Source organism: Eptatretus burgeri, chromosome 14 (assembly GCF_056783735.1).
Source record: "Eptatretus burgeri isolate ZD-2024b chromosome 14, Ebu_testis_v1, whole genome shotgun sequence".
NCBI classification, from domain to species: Eukaryota; Metazoa; Chordata; class Myxini; order Myxiniformes; family Myxinidae; genus Eptatretus; species Eptatretus burgeri.
Window position 1 is genome coordinate 38,509,608 of NC_140974.1, and position 26,554 is coordinate 38,536,161.

General features: G+C 43.8%; 1 protein-coding gene across 5 annotated transcripts in view; it reads right to left on the bottom strand.

Annotated features, from left to right (window-relative positions):
* Positions 1-26,554, bottom strand: part of NAALADL2 (N-acetylated alpha-linked acidic dipeptidase like 2) — a 363,340-nt gene that overhangs the window by 73,932 nt on the left and 262,854 nt on the right. For all 5 annotated transcript variants that reach the window (XM_085854415.1, XM_085854417.1, XM_085854419.1 and 2 more), the window contains 2 exons: positions 13,891-14,057; positions 13,521-13,652 (listed from right to left, as the gene is read on the bottom strand). In XM_085854415.1, the coding sequence (XP_085710541.1) occupies positions 13,521-13,652; positions 13,891-14,057 (299 nt within the window). The remainder of the gene's footprint in view (positions 1-13,520; positions 13,653-13,890; positions 14,058-26,554) is intronic.

Consider the following 26,554-nt stretch of genomic DNA (forward strand, 5'->3'; position numbering starts at 1 on the left):
ATATTCTAGCATAACAAGTCCACATCAATTTTTAACTACCCTCATGGTTGAAACCTTCGCTTGGGAATGTGCAGATAAGCCGATTGTTAATCTCGGAAAATCTTATGTTTGCTTCCACTCTTGTTCAAGCAAGACAGCTTCTTCAACACCCCCATTATATTCCAATGGCCAGTCATTCTCAGAGGTGCAGTCTCTGGAATTCCTTATCTTTGGCTACTATAAAGCCAAGGTAGAATACGGAGGCAGATGCCATCTCAGCATTGTCCACCATGGCAAACCTTTTCTGAGCTGAAGAAAACCTTCATCCACATTCAGCATAATGGGATAGGCCTCCATACACCTGGATAGCTAAAGAACATCAATGAAAGCCAACCCGCAGGAGATCAATGAGATTGCTGATAATAAGGTCCACTATCATTGGTCTACTTTTCCCTCATGGCAGAAAGAATGGCAGCCTTTTCAGTCTTCCATTCCATATTTTCTGCTCTCACAGCTCTTTTGACTCATCAGGGCTTTAAGTAAGAGCACACCCACATACTTCCAGTAATGAATTCCTTGTTTCCTTCTCTAAGTCCAAGCTTGTTGCGCATTCCACTACGTTATCCCCTATTTCTCTCGCTTGTGTAATCACTTCACTGAGTCCGTCCTTTTGTGCTCTTCCCTTCATTTCTTCAAGACAGCAATCTAATGCTCACTTTCTTCCCCATACTCAATCATGATCTTTTTTTTCTCTTCACTAAACAAGAATTGCAGCTCAACTACATGTGTGTGTGTGTGTGTGTGTGTGTGTGTGTGTGTGTGTGCCTTGTATGTGTGTATATATATATATATATATATATATATATATATATATATATATATATATATATATATATATATATATATATATATATGTGTGTTTCCTTCTCTCTTTCATTTTGTCAATGTGACATCACTTGCCATCCACTTTTTCCATGAGCCCTGACCAATATATATATATATATATATATATATATATATATATATATATATATATATATATATATATATATATAATAGTGTGTATACTTTTGAGTATGCTGTTTACACAAAACAAGCTGATTATCAAAATGCAAAGGTCATAAGAAGGGAAGAAGCAAAATTAATCCCTGTGCTTGTGATTTATACATGAAGTCACCGAGTGATGGCGGAGCTCAAACGGTTCGACGTCAGTGTCATTCCAGCAAAAGAAAGCTACCTGATAATGGGGTTTTTTTGTCGCTGGACTGATGGATTTTCAATTACCTGTACATTTCACAAACAATGATATTCGGACATAATTTACAAAGGAACATTAAACAATATTCAAACCAGTGCTCGCTAACTCGACGAACCCCTCGGCTATTTTAAAAGGCCATTTACATCCAGACGTGCAAAAGACTTACAGCTTGTGTTTAAAGTGAAGTGCAAAGTATGAATATGTTACGTACGAGGTGAAATACAATCAAAGGAAAAGAAAAATGATAAGAACGTGGATTTCACACAAGGTTGAATGATAATATCCAAAGCCAAATAGAAACCAATTGTATGATGCAAATGGTTCTCAGAAAAAATCAAAATGGATTAATCAGATTGGTAGCGATGAGGCCTCGCTCACCAGCCGCTGCAAAGGCAAAAAAATCCTTTGTTTCTCCACCACCTGTTCAGGCATTCGTTTTAATATTCTCCTCGAGCGAAGATGTGAGCAAAGGTGGAGGGCAGCCCGACCGCAAAAGGTAAAGAGCAATTTAAGGACACTCCTTGGCAAAAGTCTCCAAATTCGACAACAGCGTCAATGGTGTATTTCACTTGGAACACCACAATGCAACCACAATTAATGCATCGACACTGTCTGGGCAATGATATTTTACATCGGGAGAGATTTTCATCCCTTGCGAACATTGGATTTTTGTTCATTTCCAAGGTACCCAATCGAGTTGCCAAAACATGAAACTTGATTCTATGAAATGAACATTTTGCAGAGTGCATGTTTTTACAATTCAAAACACAAGGGTTGAAACTACGAGCTTGAATTGCTGCAAGCATTTATTTGTTTAAGTTTGTATCAAAACTTTTATTCGGCAATGCACTATAACCTGCCATTCGGATGTAGGAATTCATAACAACGTGACAACAATGCCATTCGGGTGGTCATTCGGAACAATGCCATACAATACAACACTATAACCTGCCATTCGGATGCTACAACAATGTGCAAGTCAAATACACAACAACAACTAGAGGGGGAGCACTCGGTAGAGGGGGAGCACTCGGGAGAGTGCAAAACCTCCGCCGCCAATACTGCTGGGTCACTTAAGTGAACCTGATATCCTATTCATTGTAGGTCAAAACGGATCAGACTGTACTGAACCACGATTGAATAAACTAAACTAGATTGACGCGCATGCAGAAATGGCAAAAAAATAAAATCGAAATTTTTTTGAAAAAAAGTTGCAAAATTTCTAAGTTTTTTTTTTTTCTCTAACAAATTTATTTTTTGGGGGTTGGAAATCACTTAAAACGTGTAGAAATACAAAAAAAATATTCAAATATTTTTGCAAATAAATTCGAAATGTTTTTGAAAAAAAAATTTTTTTTTGGACCAAGTCCAAAATGTAATGGCATGATCCTTGAACCATACCTAATCCCCCCACCAAGTTTCGTCGAAATCCGTCCAGGAGTTTTTCCGTAATACTGTTCACAAACAAACAAACAAACAAGCAGTCATAGACTGGTACTTACGAAATCATTAACTTGACCTCTGACCTTGTCTAATAAAAGCTGTCTCAAGAGAAGGGGGGGGGGTTGGAAATCACTTAAAACATGTAGAAATGCAAAAAAAAGAAATCGAAATTTTGTTGAAAAAAAAAAGTTGCAAAAAAATTATTTTTTCTCTAACATTTTTTTTGGGGGGGGGGTTGGAAATCACTTAAAACATGTAGAAATGCAAAAAAAAAATTCTCATTTTGGGGGGGGGGGTAGGAAATCACTTAAAACATGGAGAAATGCAAAAAAAAAAATTTTTTTTTTCTCAATTTTTTTGGGGGGGATTTAAACACCAAAGTCCAAAATCTAATGGCATGATCCTTGAACCATACCTAATCCCCCCACCAAGTTTCGTCGAAATCCGTCCAGGAGTTTTTCCGTAATACTGTTCACAAACAAACAAACAAACAAGCAGTCATAGACTGGTACTTACGAAATCATTAACTTGACCTCTGACCTTGTCTAATAAAAGCTGTCTCAAGAGAAGGGGGGGGTTGGAAATCACTTAAAACATGTAGAAATGCAAAAAAAAGAAATCGAAATTTTGTTGAAAAAAAAAAGTTGCAAAAAAATTATTTTTTCTCTAACAATTTTTTTTTTTGAGAAGAGATGTGTTGGAAATCACTTAAAAAATGTAGAAATGCAAAAAAAATTCTCATTTTTTGGGGGGGGTTGGAAATCACTTACAACATGTAGAAATGCAAAAAAAAAAATTCTCATTTTTTTTTGGGGGGGGGTTGGAAATCACTTAAAACATGTAGAAATGCAAAAAAAAAAAAATTTTTTTCTCAATTTTTTTGGGGGGGATTTAAACACCAAAGTCCAAAATCTAATGGCATGATCCTTGGACCATACCTAATCCCCCCCCCCCACCAAGTTTCGGCGAAATCCGTCGAGGATTTTTTCCATAATACTGTTCACAAACAAACAAACAAACAAGCAGTCATAGACTGGTACTTACGAAATCATTAACTTGACCTCTGACCTTGTCTAATAAAAGCTGTCTCGAGAGAAGGTAGCGACGCAAACCAGAAGTTTCCACGATGATTCTATATCAAACCATCAAAAATCGTCACGTCGACCGAAGCAAAAATCTCCATTTCTCCACGTAATTATACCTTAACGTAACTCAATGACGCGTCTGCTCGAGCGCATCATGCGGCGACCCGTGACGCGTCGAGTGAAATATTTTTTATACAATCTTAAAACGTCTCCAAAACATCCGATTTTTACCAGAATTTCGACAACCGAGTTTTAAGCGTCCTAAGCGATCGCAAAAACCGAAGACAAAATTAAAATCGAAGTTAAAACGAACTCGTAACGTCGAGCGAAGCAAAAATCTCCATTTCTCCACGCATTTATTTATTTCATATTATTTTATCAAAGTCACAAAACCGTAATATTCGGCCATCCACCAACAATCTTTACATAATCCGACGGCTTAGCGAGTCAGGCATGCGACGATAACCATTATTGGGATAAAAAAAAGATTTTAAACACCATCTTTATCGAAAACACCGTCAGCGCGCACACGGAAACCTTAACGTGACTCAACGACGCGTCTGCTCGAGCGCACTGCATCATGGGACGACCCGTGATGCGTCGAGTGAAATATTTTTTATACAATCTTAAAACGTCTCCAAAACTCCGATTTTTACCAGAATTTCGACAACCAAGTTTTAAGCGTCCTAAGCGATCGCAAAAACCGAAGACAAAATTAAAATCGAAGTTAAAACGAACTCGTAACGTCGAGCGAAGCAAATATACTCCATTTCTCCACGTGAATTTACAGAATTATGTTTGACCTCACTGTGACCTTGACCTTTGACCGATTTTGACCAAAATCTAATCAGCACTAGCCATCACCCTCCCGAATCACGTGGTGTAATTTGACATTGGTAGCTTCTTCCGTTCTCAAGTTATCATGCCTACAAACAAACAAACAAACAAGCAGTCATAGACTGGTACTTACGAAATCGTCAACTTGACCTCTGACCTTGTCTAATAAAAGCTGTCTCGAGAGAAGGTAGCAACACAAACCAGAAGTTTCTACAATGATTCTGTACCAAACCATCAAAAATCGAATGTTTTGGATGTTTGACTTTACTGTGACCTTGACCTTTGACCGATTTTGACCAAAATCTAATCAGCGCTAGCCACCACCCTCCTGAATCACGTGGTCTAATTTGACTTTGGAAGCTTCTTCCGTTCTCGAGTTATCATTTTTTGGATGTTTGACCTCACTGTGACCTTGACCTTTGACAGATTTTGACCAAAATCTAATCAGCACTAGCCATCACCCTCCTGAATCACGTGGTGTAATTTTACATTGGTAGCTTCTTCCGTTCTCGAGTTATCGTGCCTACAAACAAACAAACAAACAAACAAACAGAAATGGAAGGCATCAATATACTTATGAAATCTTTAGATTTCGTAAGTAACAAACAGAAACGGAAGTCATCAATGTACTTACGAAATCTTTAGATTTTAATTTAGATAAATCTTTAAATAAACAATAATAATAAAAATAATAATAACAATAACAAACGTTATCAGAAAACATGAACATCTTTAGATTTTGTAAGTAACTAACAAACAAACAGAAAGGGGTGAAAACAGTAACCTCCGATCTTCGATGGCGAACATCATCGAAGAACGGCACTCGGTAGAGCACATACCTCCACCAGGCTGAACAGTTTACGCTTTGTATCCCACTGATGGGCCAGATCTGGATCTGGATCTGGATCTTCACTAAAATCTAATAAATTCGTCCTTGTCACATTGAGGGTTGAGAGACAATATTGTAACTGAAAATTTTCCAAAAATTTCCCATTCCCTGCAAATCGCTAAATAATGGTGTTGAAAGACATGAGAGCCATTTTTTTTTCAATTTTGCAGAAAATGCAGTTACAACATTATGTCTCTCAACCCTCGACATATCCAACATATCCACCAAGTTTCATCTGAATCTGTCCCTAACTTTTGGAGATATCCTGCTGACAGACAGACAAAAAGATGGACAGACATGCAGACGGGTGAAAATATAACTTCCATCCACCTTCGGTGGTGGAGATAATAGGAATAATAATAATAACAATAATGATAATAATAATGTGGGTCTGCGTGTTTAAGATGTCTCAGTTCAACATTGTGCACTCGAATGAAAAATAAAATAAATGGGGAAGCAGGACGTTCGACTGAAGGTGGTCGGAATTTGTAAGTTGTTCAGGGTGCCGGCGATAACTCATCTACTCTTTGCGAAGGACACCGTGGGATCTTTAATGGCCACCAACTAATACCAGCGGACAGGACGCCGAGTTTAAGGTCCATCCGAGGGACGGCACACCCTTCGTCGCCTCGCCCTGCATGCAGTTTACAGTTTGGTTGAGATGCAAACCCAGGCTAGGCAGCTCAGAGAGAGGCATGCACACCTCTCGGCTATCCTGCAAGCCCAAGGAAAATAAATAAACAATAATAATAATAACAATAACAAATGTTATCAGAAAACATGAACATTGTTGTTAGAGATCTCAAGTTACATATACAATGGCCGTTTAATAAATGATTAATTAATTTGCAAATTTGTTTATTTTACTATTTTGCTTGTCTCCTTTAAACATCAATTCAAAAAGGTACTTTGCCTTTGAAATTCTAAAACTCTTGCGACTTTTGCGTAGACCTGCCTTGCATTCTCATCCAAACCGAGGACTTGTGGATTTTTCCATTTTGTACTTATGTCCTTGTAATTCACATTGAAGTACACGGACGTCAACCAATGTCATTGCCCTGCACGTGATTTATGTCCAAGCTAAAGGCGCTGTCACACCTTGACGTTTTAGCCAGCAATGGCAATGTATAAAAATGTATGTAAAACGTTGGCGTACGCTGAAGTTTTGAGGTTTTAAAAAAAGTTTTGGTCGTATTCTTAACGTGTTGGTCGTATGCATGACATATCAGTAACGGGCACAGAACGTTTCGTTGTGTTATAGATAACTTATACCAACGAATGCTTAGCCTGTTGTCGGCGTTCACAACCTATGCCCAACGATAGTTTAACTTAGGCATAGCGCGCCGCACGTATCGCCGACGAACTCGTGGCATAGCCTGTTAAAAACCTGCCGCACGCCAATTTAAATCATAACCGCCTGAGAATTGGAAGTGTCAACATCGCAGTCACACCTTGACGATTTAGCCAGCGTTTGCCGACCTATGAAAAATGTGTGTAAAACACTGGCACACGTCGAATACGGTATGGGTAAGTTGTGTATACGTTAGGAGCATGCTGAAAATTTTACGACGTACTCGACGTATGGCTCACAAGTTCCGCATACGCTGGCATAAGTTCTCTGCACGCTCCGCGATCATTGACACACGTCGGACACACGTTACTTGTAAGTTATTCATAAGTCGAAACACGTCGAGGTAATGTTTAGCATACCCGAAACTTAATTTTTAACCTATGAGTAACGTGCTTTGAACCTATGTGTAACGTATCTCAAATGCACATTGTCGTATGTAGACGAATTTGATTGACGTCTTCTGGACGACCACAGAACTTACTGAACGTGTTTCTAACTTACATCTACCGTATAATGGCGTATTGGCAGCGTTTAGGGGAATTGGTATATAAAAATGGGGTTCACAAGAGGAACCCGTCAGTGTTCCAGACTCCATGTTGAGTAGATGTCAATGTCAGTAGTATCAGTAGTAGTAGTAGTAGTAGTAGTAGGTGAGCGTGTCAGTAGTAGTAGTAGTAGTAGTAGTAGTAGTAGTAGTAGTAGGCGAGCGTGTCAGTAGTAGTAGTAGTAGTAGTATTGGTAGTAGTAGTAGGTCCATGTCAGAAGTAGAAGGTGAGCGTGATGGGGAAGGTGTGGGTGATGATGGATCCTCGTTGCATCCACGAACAGGAGACTACTTTGCACCATTGTTCGATGTTCTTTTCGGCTAATTTTTTTTTTCTCATTCCCACGATGAACTATTTTTTTGTTTCAGTTTTAAAAGTATTCAAAACGACTTGGACAAATGCATAATGTACTAGTAATGAACACAGAACGCTTCGATAACTTATATATAAGTTATACCAACGATTGATTAGCGTGTTTTAGGCGTCTACAACCTATGCCCAACGATATTCTAACGTATGCATAGCGTGGCAGCGTATCGTCGACGATTACGTGAGGTTTTCTATTCATAAGCTGCAACTTCACTTTTAATAAACGGCTGTCACTCGCCTATTGTTTTTGGACGCTGGTGCTCGGAAATTGAAATCGTTTCCATTGAACGAGTTAAATCGCTTCCACTGGACTATTGAAATGATTTAATAATAATTAATGCTTGGTTATCCTTGGACCCACTCTGGCTCGCAGCTCGTCGAACATCGCTGGGGGCATTCGCAGGAAGTTGATGAAGGATGTATGGTCCTCGTTCCGGAGTTCCACCATGAGCTGGTCATATACGCCGTAATGGCGTCGCCTCCCGATCCATGGTCTCACCCAGTTCCTTCTCCTCTGTTCACGTCTTCTTCTCCCGGCTCTATTGGCACACAACTGGTGCAGTGTCAACTCGATGAGGTCATGTTGATGTTCGAGGACAGGAAGATATTGTCTTCTCAGCCTTGCCGTATCCTCCATCTCTCGGAATGACATGGACATGTACTCACCACGAAGTCTAAAAAAAAAAAGACGGGTTCCTCCTGCGAAGCCTCTATTGATATACCAATTCCCCTGATCGCTGCCATTACGCCATTATACGGTATCTGCAAGTTAGAAACGCGTTCATTAAGTTCTGTTGTCGTCCTGAAGACGTCAAATACGTCTACGTCTTTTTCAAGTAACGTGTTGCGAAGTGTGAACAACGTTCGTGTAGCGTGCTTACAAAACGTTACTCATAGGTTAGAAATACGTTTCGGGTACGCTAAACATTACCTCGACGTGTTTCGACTTACAAGTAACGTGTGTCGACGTGTGTCAACGATCGCATAACGTGCCTACAACTTGTGGCCAGCGTAGCGGAACGTGCGAGTCATACGCCGGCATACGTCGTAAAATTTCAAGCATGAAAAAATTTGAGGACAACCCAAAAGTACAACGTTTAAAGCCAGCGTACTACGACTTATGGCAGTGTTTTTTCAGTGTGGTCTTAATGTATACAAAACGTACCCATAATGTATTCGACGTGTGCCAGCGTTTTAGACAAATTTTTCATAAATCGGCATATGCTGGCTAAATCGTCAAGGTGTGACAGCGGCTTAAACGATGAGCCTGAGATAAATTGATGGAAAAAATGTAAATAAAAACTTGAACATGTTATCGTAGACAACAAATGAATACAATTGCTAATATTATTGAAACAAATGTTCGAGCAAACATTTCAGTGAATATTAATAAAACTGAGGGTGTCCTCAAGGAAAATAAATTTGCCTTCAAGTCGAATGGATAAAGCACAACCAAGTCTCTTGGCTGTAGCTTTCAGCTGTTGCAAAGACAAAAACAATGCAACAGCCATCGTTGGACATCCTGGAGTGAATCGGTTTCTTTAAATCGGGTGTTCATCTTCAGATGGCAACAATGAGCTATAATTCTGAATCACTATAAATTAACAACAGAAGATAAGAAAAGTGACCACACTCCACAAACCGCCCACAAGATGGCACAACGGAAGAGCAGACAAGATAGGAGAAGGGTGAGAACCACCCCCACCCCCCACGTTCTCCTCCGAGCCTATTGACCAAACCACCACCTCATGAACAAACGTGAGTAACTTTGATCTGAATTTTGTTCACGAGTGCTCAAAAGGTTATCAGAATGGTACGCCGCAAACAGTAGTCCAAGAAACACCCTTTAAATCAATCTTTCAAAAAAAAAAAATAATCAACCATGATTAGTAAATAAATATTATTTATTACCATGTATAGGACACCTTATCTTAAAAAATGACAAGCCTTTGCATTTCTTCGAAATTATGAACGACTCACGTGTATACAGTCCAATGTGTATGCATCCACAACAGTGTGACCACTCCTCATTTTCATGAATGCCAAGGTGAGCCAATGAAAAAAGCCAAGAATTCACAAGGTTTCGGAAAAGTGACGATAATAGAAAAGCTATAGAAAACCAAGACGCCAAGGTGAACAACGAATAGCCGAGATCTTGTGAAAAAAAGCCAAGGAGTGGTCACATTGATCCACACTTCTCATCCACAAATGCCTGCATCCATTCAAGCATCCCACTCATGTGTATGCATCTACAGCTCTCATAGTATCCCATAAAGCATCCCACTCATGTGTATGCATCTACAGCTCTCATAGTATCCCATAAAGCATCACACTCATGTGTATGCATCTACATCTCTCATAGCATCCCCGAAAGCATCCCACTCACGTGTATCCATCTACAGCTCTCATAGCATCCCACGAAGCATCCCACTCATGTGTGTGCATCTACAGCTCTCATAGCATCCCACGAAGCATCCCACTCACGTGTATCCATCTACATCTCTCATAGCATCCCCGAAAGCATCCCACTCACGTGTATCCATCTACAGCTCTCATAGCATCCCACGAAGCATCCCACTCATGTGTGTGCATCTACAGCTCTCATAGCATCCCACGAAGCATCCCACTCACGTGTATCCATCTACAGCTCTCATAGCATCCCCGAAAGCATCCCACTCACGTGTATCCATCTACAGCTCTCATAGCATCCCACGAAGCATCCCACTCATGTGTGTGCATCCACAGCTCTCATAGCATCCCATAAAGCATCCCACTCATGTGTGTGCATCTACAGCTCTCATAGCATCCCACGAAGCATCCCACTCATGTGTGTGCATCCACAGCTCTCATAGCATCCCATAAAGCATCCCACTCATGTGTGTGCATCTACAGCTCTCATAGCATCCCACGAAGCATCCCACTCATGTGTATGCATCTACAGCTCTCATAGCATCCCATAAAGCATACCACTCATGTGTGTGCATCTACAGCTCTCATAGCATCCCACTCACGTGTATCCATCTACAGCCCTCATAGCATCCCACTCATGTGTGTACATCCACAGCTCTCATAGCATCCCATAAAGCATCCCACTCATGTGTATGCATCTACAGCTCTCATAGCATCCCACGAAGCATCCCACTCATGTGTATGCATCCACAGCTCTCAGAGCATCCCATAAAGCATACCACTCATGTGTGTGCATCCACAGCTCTCAGAGCATCCCATAAAGCATACCACTCATGTGTGTGCATCCACAGTTCTCATACCATCCCCCGAAGCATCCCACTCACGTCTATCCATCTACAGCTCTCATACCATCCCATAAAGTTTCAATGAATATCAAGAGCTGTGTCTAGTAATGCATTATACAACCCATTATCGAAATCCCTGTATTACTTGATCACTTTTGCCTCGAATTCTACTCATGATATTTTGAACGTGCAGTGGTATACCCAAGCCGGTGATCACAATGAAGCATAATCTCGAGACGGGCCAGAGGAAGAGAGAGACCTGTTCCAATTCGAGGCTAACCCCCGCTCTAACATGGAAAATGGCCGTGAAATGCTTGTCGTCGTTGTGTTGCGTTGTGTTCCAATTCGAATTCCCAACAAAGAGGTGTTGTCTTTTTTGTTCTAGATTGCATGATTGTACCCTGAAAACATGAATAACATTCCCTTGGAAACGCATATTTGAAACTAGGACACTCGTTCGAGCGCATACCTCCGCCACGTAATGCCTGATCCATGAGAACATATCGGGACTATAACATTTTTGAAACATCATGCTCTTCAGTACTATATCGTTTTTGACCCGATCTCTCAATGGTGAAGAATCACTTAAAAATTAAGTAATCCTCCTATCCAGATCCGGATTTGGGTATTCACCAAAATCGAATCAATTCGTCCTTGCCACACACACCCAACGTGTCCACCAAGTTTCGTCCGAATCCGTCCACAACTTTTTGATATATCGTGCTGTATATCGGTTTAACCCTATCTATCAATGTTGAAGAATCACGTAAAATATTGTAGTGGGCGGATCCAGATACGGATCTTCACCAAAATCTAATCAGTTCGTCCTTGTCACACACCAAACCTGTCCACAAAATTTCATCCTGATCTGTCCGCAACTTTTTGAGATATCCTGAACACAAACAGACAGACAGACAGACAGACAGACAGACAGACAGACAGACAGACAGAAAGGGGTGAAAACATAACCTCCTTCACCTTAAGTGGCAGAGGTAATAATACAATGATAGATTTGGTCTGCAGGTTAAAGCACTACTGTAGTTAGCTCAGCAAGCCTGGTGTTGGCTTAGCGGTTAGGGTGGCTGACTTGGGATCCTAGGGTCCTGAGTTCGAACCCCGTTGGCCGCTGAATTAATACCAGGTGAGGTTGACTCAGCCTGTCATCCTTCGAAGGTTGGCAAAATGAGCCCCAGTGTATTGGTAAATAGGGACACTGCATCAGCAGCATAGCTGTGCCCTTAACCAATGATGCAACCAGCAGCCATGAGTGAGAGAGTGAGAGAGTGAGCTCAGCAAGGGTACAGCAATGCCACTGATGCAGTGCCCCCTGAAGATCATGGCAGGAAATCAGAACTTGGACAGGGTACCGACATACAAGAGCCTGCTTAACCCACCTCCACACCACCCTCCAATATAAAAAATAACACGATGAAATCATCTGTACATACCAAGTGCAATATCGATATGATTAAAACTTACTTTCAATGAGAGAGTTCATGGAATACCTTACCCTGTGCAGTCTTGAGAAAAAGAACCTCAGAAGGGTCTTTTCAAATCTTACTTGGCATTTCCGAGCAGAGTCTATATTTCCTACGAACCACCATTTTGTCTGAATATCGATATCCCCCGACGATGAGAGTGAGCAGAAAATTTGATTGCTCTAGTGAGATGGTATAAAATGGTGTAATATTTTTCCAAGTACAGTACTGCTAAACTGGAGGTTTATGAAACTGCTAAAAATGTGATCTGAGTTCTGCAGTGTACAAGTATATAATCCAATTTAAATTAAATAAAGATTTTTAAAGTTTGTCTTAAAAAAAAAACAACAAATAAAACATTTTTTTGGAAGTTTACTACCATTGGTGCAGAGTCTTTTACACCACTTGATTTAATAGATTAACTTCGTTCTTCATGCCTGTTGTCTGTGTCCTTTATGACGTCCCTAAAAACAGTAAGTTTCCTTTGTGGAATGATTTTCTATTTTGTTTGACTGCCAGACAGAAACAATAACCTTACTCCTCTGTGCGCATGCACATTCGGGACGAGATTCCGTACAATTTTCCAACGTCAGAGCCAAAGTACTGCTAAACTGCAGGTTCGAGTTCCAATTCGGGTTCTAGTGTTCAAAATATAAGATTTAATTGAAATCAAGTAGTTACTCGATCATCGACTGACGTCTGTAGACGGACAGAGTGAACCAATTGCTTAACCCCGCTTTGCGCTTCACGTGCTGAAGTCGAACTTCGTTTTCGGCCTTTGAAAAATTTCTTCCTCTTTTGCCCTTGTGTCAGCGACTGTTCTCAGAAACAACTGCCACTCCTTCAAATAGCAACAGTTTAAACTGTAACCTTAACCTGCATTATCTGAGTCCTATCTCAAAAGATTTTTATTTTTATTTTTTTTAAGCTTCCCGAGAGGATTTAAAAGATAGAAATAATCATGAAGTATGTTGGTAGATTGTACATTGCAATAACATTGCCCTTCTGATATTAATCTTGGGAACAAATCACCTCTGCAAGGGAGTCTGCAGCCAGCTGCTGAAGGGAAGGTGATGCACGGGTAAGGAGGGAACCTTGTGGCCCGGTCAATGTGCCAATCCCGACATAAGCCACGGCGTTACCACCGAGGAGACTAGCGTGGGCCTGAGGTTGGTGGGAGAGAAGTGGAAGGAAGATTTTGGGAATAGGGGGAGGAAAGGGAGGTCAAGTCTGGTCAGGTCAAGTGATTACTAATATATTGAAAGAGCAAAGCTGGGGATTAAAGAAAAATGCAGACTAAATGTATATTGTCAATTTTACAGACTAATTACATATCCCTGAGTAATTGTCAATGATACTGCAGTGTATGTGAATTGGGTAGCACTTCAACAAATCCTCTAACCTCAATCCAAGATTCAGGCCCAGCTAAGCCCCAGGAGCAGAAGAGGAGAGAGCGGCGTGGACGCCAGCCCGAGCGACGTGCTGCGGATACAGCAAGTGCCAAAGTTGCCATGACAACTGCATCACTTGGCACATCACCATGAGAACCCGCCAGCAGCACAAAGCGATCTGGGCAGGTGAGGATGCAAAGATGAATAAGGTAGGTTAAATGATAAGGAAGTACAAAATGGTACTTCAACCAATTAGGACAGTTTGCTGTGAGTGTATGTTTTTCTAAAGGTCTGCACTACTTGGAGAACATAGAACAAAAAAGAGAGGAAAAAAACAGAAAATTGGATGAACAAAATGAAACAAGATGCTGGACAATGGAAAGGGTCAGGGGGTGGGGGGCAAAGAGGGAGTGGGGTTATCGTAAAGGAAGCCAAAATTAGAATGTAATACAAGGAAGTTCAATGCAGGAGGAAACCGTTATGCCCAACAAGCCTGTGCACAAATGACCAAGAGCATGCTTGGGGACAGAGTAAGTGTGCACATGAAAAAAACCGAGGTTAAGACAGAGAATGACAGGCACAGAAGAAGTCATCAATAGTCACAGTAATGACTCGAAAAAAAAAGTTATTTCAACACCGCAGAGCAATGGAATGAAGAAAAAGAAACTTCAAAACACACATGTAAAACCTCGGCGCATGTAAGGGTGAGGATTTTGAGCTTATGTGAGAAATGCAAGCCAAAACACCAAATTGGGATTCTGCCATAACTTTGCCAGTGGATTCAACACGATTCCCATTTGGTGGTGTAATGGTTGGAGCATCTGCTCCGAGTCTGGGAGGTAGGTGGTTCAAATCCCGTCCAGGTCATACAAAAGAGTAAAAACAGTACGTACTGCTTCCTTCCTTGATGCTCAGCATTTAAAGAAGAGAACATGGACAAACAACCATTGCACAGGCGTGATGGCATCTTCCTGGGTTGAAATTCCTCATCAAGGAACTCATATAAAAATAAAAATGACATTTATTTTTCTCACAGACTGAGAAACACTTGTATCATATGTGGAGAAAGGTTTATGAATGCAAGTTATTCACTTGGGGGGGGGGGGGGGATAAAGAACTGACGATTACAAACTTCTTGTTATTCTCTTTGTTCTTCTAACTGTTCTCCTTGTCGAGAAAGCAAAACATTTCAAGAAACAGTCATCAATCTTCATGAGATTTTTCACGGTTACAGATATTGTTCCGAAAGAGAGAACGTAAAGTAGGTCATTATACAATTGGACTAACAGATGCTTTGTAATAAATAATGTTCATGTCTTTTTATTGCGGATATAAATCAATAATTATTAGTGCACAGAAATGTTTTATTGTTACATCCACTGTTGTGCTAAAGCCTGAGACATTTTACATTTTTCTACTCTGATGCAAAGGGAAACCAAAGTAAATTTTCAATGCAAATACAACTTCATGAAAGAAAGGTCTCATTCAAAAAACCAAATTCATACACAGCATCCCTTGATATGATTAATAATAAATCAATAGTGAGTACGTCGTCCATCCTTTTCCTTCAAAAATCATTGAAATTCTTCTTGGGACACTTTCAAAAAATTATATGAAAAACTCTTGTGGAATGGTGTTCCACACTTCTTCCAAAACCTTCCAAATATCATTTAAGATGTGCGGATTCTTTTATACTCTTTTTATTTTTTTTTGTCCCAACTCGTCCTATCCAGTTTCAATTACATTGAGATCTGGGCTTTGAGGGGACCATTGCATGCAATGAAGGACTCGAGCTTCTGTCCTTTTGCAAATAAGTTTTAATGATTCCAGCTGGGCTGACAGGATAGCTGAAAGGTATTCATTCATCCCTATCCAGCTATAAACTGTCATCCTAGTATTTCACAGGCAAAGTGATTCATTAATGTGTGTGCTGTCCCTCGGATGGACATTAAACTGGGCGTCCCCTCTGCCGGGATTCGTTGGTGGTCGTTAAAAAAAAAACCCATGGTGTTCTTCTCAAACAGTAGGTGAGCTATTGCTGACACCCTGGCCAAATTTCTGCCCCAACCAGCAGAGGGCATTTCCACCAGCGGCACAACCACGCCTTCAGTCCATGAGGCTACCCCGCAGCCTTGTGCTGCATACGAACACATAAGAAGACGATTTCAGCTCAGTGTGTCAGATCATTATATTGCTGTAAGAAGAAGTTTGGACCAATAAGCCTTGCATCACTGGAGACAGCATTTACTTTTACTGGTAGTTGAGACATGAAGCAATGCTTATTTGTCCCTTGTTACCATTCCAAAAACTTTGATGCGAACTGTACTTAAATGGACGCTCAGCCCAATGTGTCTCCAGTGCGGAAGTCAACTGGTTAATAGTATTGCACTGACAACTTATCCCGGGAGTGCATTCTAGTTGTTGGCACCTCTGATGGAGAAAGCAGTTTGGTTTAGCAGATATCTACAATACTGTTCCATATCATCATGTTGTTGTGGTCTCTGGTTCTCGAGTTCTCCCCAATCACAAAAATGTACGAACCTTGATTTTGTCAGTTCACGCAATAATTTTGAAGATCTGAATAAGTTCAGCCTGTTCTCTCATGTATATTATTGTCAGCAACTTCAATGCTTTCAATCTCTCTGAATGTTAAGTCTTGGAAGTGCAGTAGCAGCCTCGTTTTCCTCTGTTGGACTTTTTCAAGTGGATCCTCATTTTAATATACATAGGGCACCATACAGAGTTGTGGTATTCCAATGTTGGTCGTACTATGGCTTTGTCGAAGTAGCCCTTTCCTCCACAATGCTGAGAATGACGTCTTAACGGTTGCTAGTTCAACAATGGCTCTCTTTGATATGACTGCAACATGGTAGCTTTCGGATAACCTAATTTCATCAAAAAGAACATCCAAATATTTTTCATCATTTTCAGTTTTCACTTCATTCGGGCAAAAATCTCCTTCCATAATATTCATTTTGGTTACTTCTCCCAAAATGGACAACTTTACACTTACTGTTAAATGGAAGCCGCCATTTACAAGATCAGTCCATTACTGCTTTCACATCTTTCTATGATTTCTGCTTCAGCTTGAGCATCAACAACTCAAAACTTTATCATCCGTAAAGAGTTTCAGCTCAGATTCAACAGTGACCTCAACCAGAAGTTTGTTGACAAAGATGACAAGTGGTACTGGATCGAGGACACTGCCTTGTGGTATTTCAGTTGTCACCTGCCTACATTCTGACATCCTTGACCACCATATTCTGTTTGTTCTGCCAGTGTGCCTCCATCCATCTCAGCATGTGACCATCTACTCCATATGATTTGATCTTTCTTTCTACGATTTCCTCACTGCAGCCTCACCGGGGAATCTATCCAAGGCTATCATCAACGTACGAATTAACGGGCATATGGCTGAGGCTCTGATTGATACCGGTAGCTCTGAATGTGGTGAATTGAAGGTCGTGACGCGCGATCACATGTTGCACGGCTCGAGCACGGAATAGATAAAGCTAAGGTTCCGCTCGGTCGGGGGGATTGTTCCAGGGGCATTGTCGTTTATGGCGGCGGTTCACTTGGTGCTCGTTGAATGGTGAGAATTGAGAGTATATCGGACTCCGGGCTTATACTGATTTATTTTGCGGTGATTAGTTGCACGTGTATACCTTACTGCTTATGTACTCCTTGCTGCACCTGTATCCCCTGGTGTGCCCGTAGAAGCGGCTTCAATCAAATGGAATAAAGCCTACACTCTGAAAGTTCTTCTCTCGTTTTCATTTCAATTTATTCCATTTGGTTTTCTCGGCTCTCTCAACCAACGATGGACAAGATCTACAAACCAGAGAGGTTCGACGCAGACCCAAACGCGACTGACTCAGAAATGAAATGGTCGCATTGGTTCCGTTCCTTCTCACACTATCTGACCATCATCGAAGAGGGAGCCGACAAATTGGCCGCCCTTGTGAATCATGTCTCGCCCAGCGTATACAGGCTCTTCTCGGAGTGTGACACCTACGAAGCAGTGATCGACGTGCTGCAGGAGCTCTACGTGAAGCGCAAGAACGAGGTATACATACGACATCTTCTCAACACACGCAAGCAAGCAGCCGGGGAGACAATCGATCAGTTCCTGCAAGCTCTGAAACAGCTGGGAAAAGACGGCAGCTTCCGGGCCGTAAACGCCAAGGAACACCGAAATGAAGCGACCCGGGAGGCGTTTATCCAAGGACTCAGATCAGCCCACATACGGCAACGCTTACTAGAGAAAGCGCAACCCACTCTTGAAAAGGTAGTCGACCAGGCTCGAGCGATGGATACGGCTCAGCAGCAATCTGAGTCATTTGGGACACCGATGCTGCTAATGAATGCCGCTACGGTGGAAACTCAAGGAACCCCACAGACACAGACACAGCCTGACACAGGGGATGGAGAAAAACCCGAGGAGTCGGATACCCAGACCTCGTCAAACTCCTCAGCAACTACTCCGGTTGGTAAATGCTTCTTTTGTGGGTACAAAAGACACCGCTGCCACAAATGCCCCGCCAGAGATGCCACATGCATGAATTGTGACAAGAAAGGGCATTATGCCAGGGTATGTAAATCTACTCTAAGGAGAAATAAACCCACTTCTGCGGCTCTCTACTCACAAAAGAAACTAACTGCAGCCTCACCGGGGAATCTATCCAAGGCTATCATCAACGTACGAATTAACGGGCATATGGCTGAGGCTCTGATTGATACCGGTAGCTCTGGAAGTTTCGTCAACAGCTCGCTAGTGAAGGGCAGGAAATGGAAGATCCACCCGACAGACAATATGGTATGCATGGCCGCCACATCATTACAGTCCTGCGTACGAGGGTACTGCAATGTTGAATTGGACGTAAAAGGGTACACGCATCGGGATGTAAGGGTACTGGTGCTTCGTGATTTATGCGCAGACGTAATTCTGGGTCGGCGTGCTCAAGCAGCACATGTCCTCATAATGTCCTCAAGCAGCACACGAGCGTCGAAATACCCTTTGGAGGAAGCAAACCTCGTCTAATTTTAAATGCTTTGACCACCGCAGAGGTAACGCCCCCCCAGCTGTTTGCTAACTTGTCGCCGGTCTGTAAACCGATAGCGATCAAATCGCGGCGATATACCACTGCTGATATGAACTTCATCACTTCAGAGACCAAGCGATTACTGGAAGAAGGAATTATAGAACCGAGCGATTCGCCATGGCACGCACAGGTGTTGGTCACCGCCAATCAGAATCATAAGAAACGAATGGTTGTCGATTATTCCCAAACGGTCAATCATTTCACCCAACTCGATGCCTACCCTTTGCCGTGCATAGACGAGATGGTCGAACGCGTGGCCAATTATAAGATATTCAGCACCATCGATTTGCGAAGCGCCTATCATCAAATTCCCATCCGAGAGGAAGACAAACCTTACACCGCATTCCAGGCAGGTAGACGCCTCTACCAATTCAGGAGGATTCCGTTCGGTGTCACGAATGGAGTAGCTTGCTTCCAACGAGTAATGGACGACATCATCTCAGATGAAAACCTCAAAGACACTTTTGTTTACGTGGACAATGTCACAGTGTGTGGTAGGGATCAGGGGGAACATGATATGAATCTGGACAGATTCTTGAGCATTGCTAGAAAATATAATCTGACCCTCAACTACGAGAAATGCGTATTCTCGGCAAGGTCAATTGACCTTCTCGGCTACACGATAGCCGACGGCACGATTAAGCCTGATCCTGAACGATTGCGCCCACTTCGTGAGCTCCCCCCACCTCAGGACCTGCAGACAATGCGCCGGGTGATCGGCATGTTCGCTTATTATGCAAGATGGATTTCCCAATACTCCGAGAAAATACATCCCCTAGTGCATTGCAAGAACTTCCCACCAGATGCCGCTGTTGTAAAAGCTTTCCACAGCCTCAAAGATGATATCAGTAATTCCGTGGTATTATCGATCGATAGCTCGGTGACCTTCGTGGTGGAAACAGATGCTTCTGATCACGCGATAGCTGCTACGCTTAATCAGTCTGGGCGACCCGTCGCGTTCTTCTCGAGAACTCTCTCTGGAAGCGAGCAGAGACACTCGGCAATAGAGAAAGAAGCGTACGCCATTGTCGAAGCCCTACGTAAATGGAGACATTATTTACTGGGAAACCATTTCACGCTCGTTACGGACCAACGATCCGTGGCATTCATGTTTGATGGGAAAAATAACGGGAAAGTTAAGAATGAAAAAATATGAGATGGCGGATAGACCTAGCCTGCTACAGTTACGACATAGTTTACCGGCCCGGGAGGGAAAACCCTGCTGCAGACACCTTCTCTCGGGTCTACTGTTCGGCGACAATCAGCCGGGCTTTGCAAGACCTCCATGTGTCTCTGTGCCACCCGGGGGTAACCAGAATGGCACATTTCGTGCGCAGACAAAATCTTCCCTATTCTATTGAAGATATTAAACAAATGAATGCTTCATGCCCTGTTTGTGCTGAACTAAAACCCAGATTCTATGGCGCGGCTTCTGGCAGATTGATCAAGGCCACTTCTCCCTTCGAGAGACTAAACATTGACTTCAAAGGGCCCCTGCCGACCGAGACAGACAACAGATACATATTCACTGTTGTTGATGAATATTCAAGGTTCCCTTTCGCATTTCCGTGCTCGGATATGACCTCGGGCACTGTCGTGAAATGTCTGTCTGACCTCTTTGCTATGTTTGGGAAACCTTCGTACATACATTCAGACAGAGAGCCGTGTTTCATGTCGGCCGGGCTAAAACAATTCCTATTAGAGCACGGCATAGCAACTAGTCGAACGACGGGTTACAACCCACAGGGAAATGGGCAGGTGGAACGATATAATGGAGTTATTTGGAAAGCCGTAACTCTGGCGTTGAAATCGAGAGGACTGGGCCCGAGCGGTGGGAGGTTACCCTTCTCGACGCTCTGAATTCCATACGCTCTTTGCTCTGCACGTCCACCAATGCAACTCCTCACGAACGAATGTTTACTCACCAGCGGCGTTATGTTGACGGCCAATCGGTGCCCAACTGGCGAACCCATCCCGGAACAGTGTTCATGAAACGCCCGGTACGACAAAGCAAGTATGAACCCATGGTGGAAGAGGTCCAACTCATCGATACTAATCCAGAGTATGCTCATGTCAGGCTCCCGGATGGCAGGGAGACCACTGTGTCGGTTCGCCATTTGGCTCCCTCAGGTACTCCTCCCGCAGGTACACCACCATCTGGCACTCCTCCCTCTGACATCCCCTCCCCAGGTGTTTGCCCCCCAGGAACTCCACCCGAGAATGGTGGCGACGGAGCTGCCGCGTTCCACCCGAGAGCGATCGGGGAGTCATCCCCGGCACGAGTCGAGGCTCACCAAGAGGATCGGAAGCCTCCTTCAAGTGAAACCGCCATTTACTCCCGGAGAGGTCGACGGATAATACCCCCTCGCCGACTCAATCTGTAAAGGGGATTATCGGCATCCTCGATGCTCATGCTCCTATATGCTCGTTACATGATATATCGATGCTCATTACCATGCTCCTACAACTCAAAATAATCCTCACTGCTTGGCATGTATGCTTCTGTAGTTTAGATAGTTCGCGTTGCTTGAAATGTATACTCCTATAGTGCTGAAGTAATCATGGTGCGTTAGTTGGGCCTCTAGTTACATTTTAAAGACGGGGAAAATGTGGTGAATTGAAGGTCGTGACGTGCGATCACATGTTGCATGGCTCGAGCACGGAATAGATAAAGCTAAGGTTCCGCTCAGTCGGGGGGATTGTCCCAGGGGCATTGTCGTTTACTGCAGCGGTTCACTTGGTGCTCGTTGAATGGTGAGAATTGAGAGTATATCGGACTCCGGGCTTATACTGATTTATTTTGCGGTGATTAGTTGCACGTGTATACCTTACTGCTTATGTACTCCTTGCTGCACCTGTATCCCCTGGTGTGCCCGTAGAAGCGGCTTCAATCAAATGGAATAAAGCCTACACTCTGAAGGTTCTTCTCTCGTTTTCATTTCACAGTCCATTACTGCTTTCACATCTTTCTACGATTTCTGCTTCAGCTTGAGCATCAACAACTCAAAACTTTATCATCCGTAAAGAGTTTCAGCTCAGATTCAACAGTGACCTCAACCAGAAGTTTGTTGACAAAGATGACAAGTGGTACTGGATCGAGGACACTGCTTTGTGGTATTTCAGTTGTCACCTGCCTACATTCTGACATCCTTGACCACCATATTCTGTTTGTTCTGCCAGTGTGCCTCCATCCATCTCAGCATGTGACCATCTACTCCATACGATTTGAGCTGGCACAAGACAATGCTCTACAACAAGCTAAGTATATGCAGTCATTGTTGTGATTGTCATCCAGTTCTCTTATCCATTATTCAAGGACTTTGACGAGTTGTGTACAACAAGATCTTTCACGACGAAAACCATACTGCTCATTGCTCAGAAGGTTAGTATTTCCTAAATGTTGTACCAATCTTTCTGACATGGTGGATTAAAATTTATTTCATACCTTGTTGCAGTCAACATACCATCAATTTTCAGCAATTTTGCAACACCACCTGAGGATATACACCCCCAAACTTGAATTGGACATCCTCTATGATTCATTGTTGGCTTCAAGCAAGGATCTTTACAGGTTTCAGTGTTTCGGCAGCTCACGTACTGTCTTTGTTTATATCTGAATAACTGAATCTTTGATGAGTTGGTCAAAAGTACCTTTGACCCTTGTTCCAGTGAATATTTTGCCCTTTTAGTCTTGTTACCCTTTCTTAACAGAGGTTTTCTGACTGCAACATCTCCTTTTAGTTCTGATTGTTAATGGATCTTCGTATTGTTAATGGATGAATAATGACACCACTTGTGTTGTTAATTCAACGCTTGTCTTTTTTTTTTAATACAATATTGAGGCTTGTGTAAGAGCTAACACACAGAACGTATAACAAAGGGAGCAAGAGACAAGAGGAATGGGAAAGGGAAGCACAAAACAGTGGGGAGCAGAGACATTAGGAGATTTGTGGAAGGGAGAGTGATGGAGTGGGGTACACGGGGTGAACAAGATGGACGCTAAAGGGACTTTCCGGAAGGAAAGCAGAGAATATGAAGGAGGTGGGTTTGGGGTGGCTTAACCGGGGTAGAAAACATCATGGTTTTGGATGGGGGAAAGATAAGAGATGGTGGTGAACATTTGTTTCAAAGACCTGGAGGGAGGAGTGGAATTGAAGAGAGTGTGGGAGTTTGTTCCAGAGGTGGGAAAAAAAGAGGAATGAAAGAGTGAAGGTGAGCAGTGGTTCTTGATTTTGGTATTTTCAACAGAAGGGGTCTTTTGGAGGACCTTGAATGCCCTGTGGAAATATCGGGGGGCGGGGGGGGAAGAGCACAGACAGCAGGGGAACCAAAGCCGGAGAAGAGACGGTGGAAGAGAGAGAGAGAGAGAGAGAGAGAGAGAGAGAGAAAGAGAGAGAGAGAGAGAGAGAGAGAGAGAGAGAGAGAGAGAGAGAGAGAGAGAGAGAGAGAGAGAGAGAGAGAGAGAGAGAGAAAGAGAAAGAGAAAGAGAAAGAGAAAGAGAAAGAGAAAGAGAAAGAGAAAGAGAAAGAGAAAGAGAAAGAGAAAGAGAAAGAGAAAGAGAAAGAGAAAGAGAAAGAGCGGAGGGGCGGACAAAGGGCGGAGGAGCTCCTTGTGAGCCAACGGCCATCCATATCTAGTGCCCAACTGTGTCTGCGGACGTCCTCCTGCAGTTGGGTTACTTCTTATTAGGAGGTTGGTGGCAGGATTTGCACTCCAGCCACCGTAAAACGCTTCATTCCGCAAAACGCAAAAACGCAAAAAAATCTGAAAACCCACTCCGTGGGAGTACCTCCTGTGCAGCTTCCCTTCGCAGGGCAGCTCACCGGATGATGGGATTGGGGCAAAGCCTTCGGGACCCCCAATCTTTGATAGGAGGGAAACCACGGGGTAACATCCCTGGGTCAGATTGCGGGAGAGTGTGTCGGAGTGGTGCTGAGGTGTCGTCCACCAGACGGCGGTCTCCTTGGGTTAACCTGAGGCGGTCCCTTCGGGTGGGTGCCTGGAATGTCCTATCCCTAAGAGAGGATGATCACCTGTCTCTGTTATCATCTGAGCTCAAGCGTTTGGACATCGGGATTGCAGCTCTCTCTGAGGTTCGGAGACCGGATTGCGGCGAGATAATGGTGGGTGGTTACACCTACTATTGGTCTGGTCGCTCTGATGGTTACCATACCCAAGGAGTTGCTGTAGCTGTGTCCAATAAGCTGACCCCAATGATAATTGAGGTAACACCGGTCAACGAGCGTATTATGAGATTAAGGATTCGTCACTCCTTAGGTGTCATTTCCCTGGTCTCTATTTATGCTCCGACTGAGGCGAGTGATCTTACCGTGAAGGATGCATTCTACGCCACACTCGAGTCTGTGGTTGATCAGTGCCCCAGACGAGATACACTTCTAGTCTTGGGGGATTTCAATGCATCGACTGGAACTGATAGGGATGGTTATGAGGTGTGTGTTGGTCCCCATGGGTCAGGAACTATGAACCAGAATAGCACTAAGTTCCTTGACTTTGCAAGAAGTCATGGACTTAGGGTGGCTGGTTCATGGTTTCAGCGCCCGCAAGCTCATCGCTGGACTTGGTATTCCAACGCTGGCGGTGTGGCAAAGGAGATTGACCATGTCCTCATTGACGGTCGTTGGAGGATGATCCAGAACTGCAGGGTCTACCGGAGTGCTCAGTTCCTCAATACTGACCACAGGCTTGTTGTAGCAACTCTAAAGCTGCACCTTAAATCCTGGAGAATGGTACCATCCCAGCCTAGGCTGGATGTTGCCAAGCTCAGGGATGAGAGAGTAGCTGAGGAGTTTGCGAACAGGCTGAGTGGACACTTGGGGGGTCTGGGTGCTTTGGGGGGTCCTGAAGAGTTGTGGAGCACCTTCAAGACCACCGTCCTTGATGTTGCCGGTGGATGCCTTGGAGTTCACCGCAGGGCAAAGAAGAATTTTGTCTCTCAAGGGACACTGGATACCATTGACCAGAGTCGCAGGGCCAGGCTGAATGGCAGAGCTGAGCTGTTCAGGGAGCTGAGGCGTAAAACTGTACGTGCACTGAGGGTGGACAAGGAGGCCTATGTGCGAGGAATCTGTGAGGGGTAGAGCATCACCTGTGGACAGGTGATTCTCGTCCCGCTTACAGGGGAATTCGCGCATTACGTTCATCCAAGCCCATCCCTCGGAGCACTGCAGTTCGAGCAGAGAGTGGTAGGCTCTTGACAGAGGAGTCTGAAGTGAAGGCCCGCTGGGCCGGTTACTTTGAGCGGTTGTACCAGGCTGATCCCCCAGCTGTCGAGTTGGACGTCAAGGGTGTTACAATCCCTGTTGCTGACCCTCGAATCAACTGTGGTCCACCATCGCTTGTGGAAACACGGGCTGCGGTGAACCAGTTGAAACGGGGCAAAGCTCCAGGGATCTGTGGCATCCATGCTGAACTTCTCAAGGCTGGTGGAAATGCTGCACTCGCGTCGTTGCATGCAGTTTTGTGCTCTGCCTGGAACACAGGCATCATCCCAACTGACTGGAAGAGGGGCCTTGTTGTCCCTCTCTGGAAAGGGAAGGGTGATCGCCAAGACTGCAACAACTACCGAGGGGTGACGCTGCTCTCAGTGCCGGGCAAGGTCTTTGCTCGGATAATTCTTGATAGGGTTCGCCACCATCTGCTTGAGCACCAGCGTCCAGAGCAGTCAGGCTTTACACCAAAGAGGTCAACGATTGACCGTATCCTTGCTCTTCGTGTCCTCACTGAACGCAGACGAGAGTTTCGGCAGGGGCTGCTTGCAGCCTATGTTGATCTCTGTAAAGCGTTCGATTCAGTGAATCGGGATGTCCTCTGGAGGATTGTTGGTCTTCGTGGGGTGCCACTGAAACTGATCGATCTGATGTCTGAACTCTACTCTGGTACTGAGAGTGCTGTGAAGTGTGGTGGTACCGCCTCTGACTTATTTCCAGTTGTTACTGGAGTTCGTCAGGGATGTGTACTTGCCCCCACACTTTTCAGCACTTGTATGGACTGGATTTTTGGGAGGATGTCGGAGAGATCAAGTTGCGGTGCATCGTTTGGCAATGTCAAGATCTCGGACCTTGATTTTGCAGATGATGCAGTCATCTTTGCGGAGACTTTAGACATCCTCTTGGGGGCCCTCGAGGTGCTGAATGAGGAGTCGGAGCCGTTGGGATTACGGATTTCTTGGGTCAAAACAAAGATCCAGGCTTTCGGTGACATCTTGGATGCTGCTGTCCTGTCTGTGTCTGTTTGTGGTGAGGATGTTGAGGTCGTGGATAGATTCACTTACCTTGGCAGTGATATTCATGTCTCCGCAGGTTGTGAGCCGGAGGTCAATAGACGTCTGGGTCGGGCCTGGGGAGTCATGGATTCACTGGATCATGGGGTGTGGCGCTGCCGGTACCTGTGCGGGAGGACGAAAGTCCGAGTCTTCAGGTCCTTGGTACTTCCAGTCTTGCTCTATGGGTGCGAGACTTGGACTTTGACCAAGGATCTGAGACGGAGACTTAATTCCTTTGGTACCAGGTCTCTTCGGAGAATCCTTGGCTATCGCTGGTCGGATTTTGTGTCC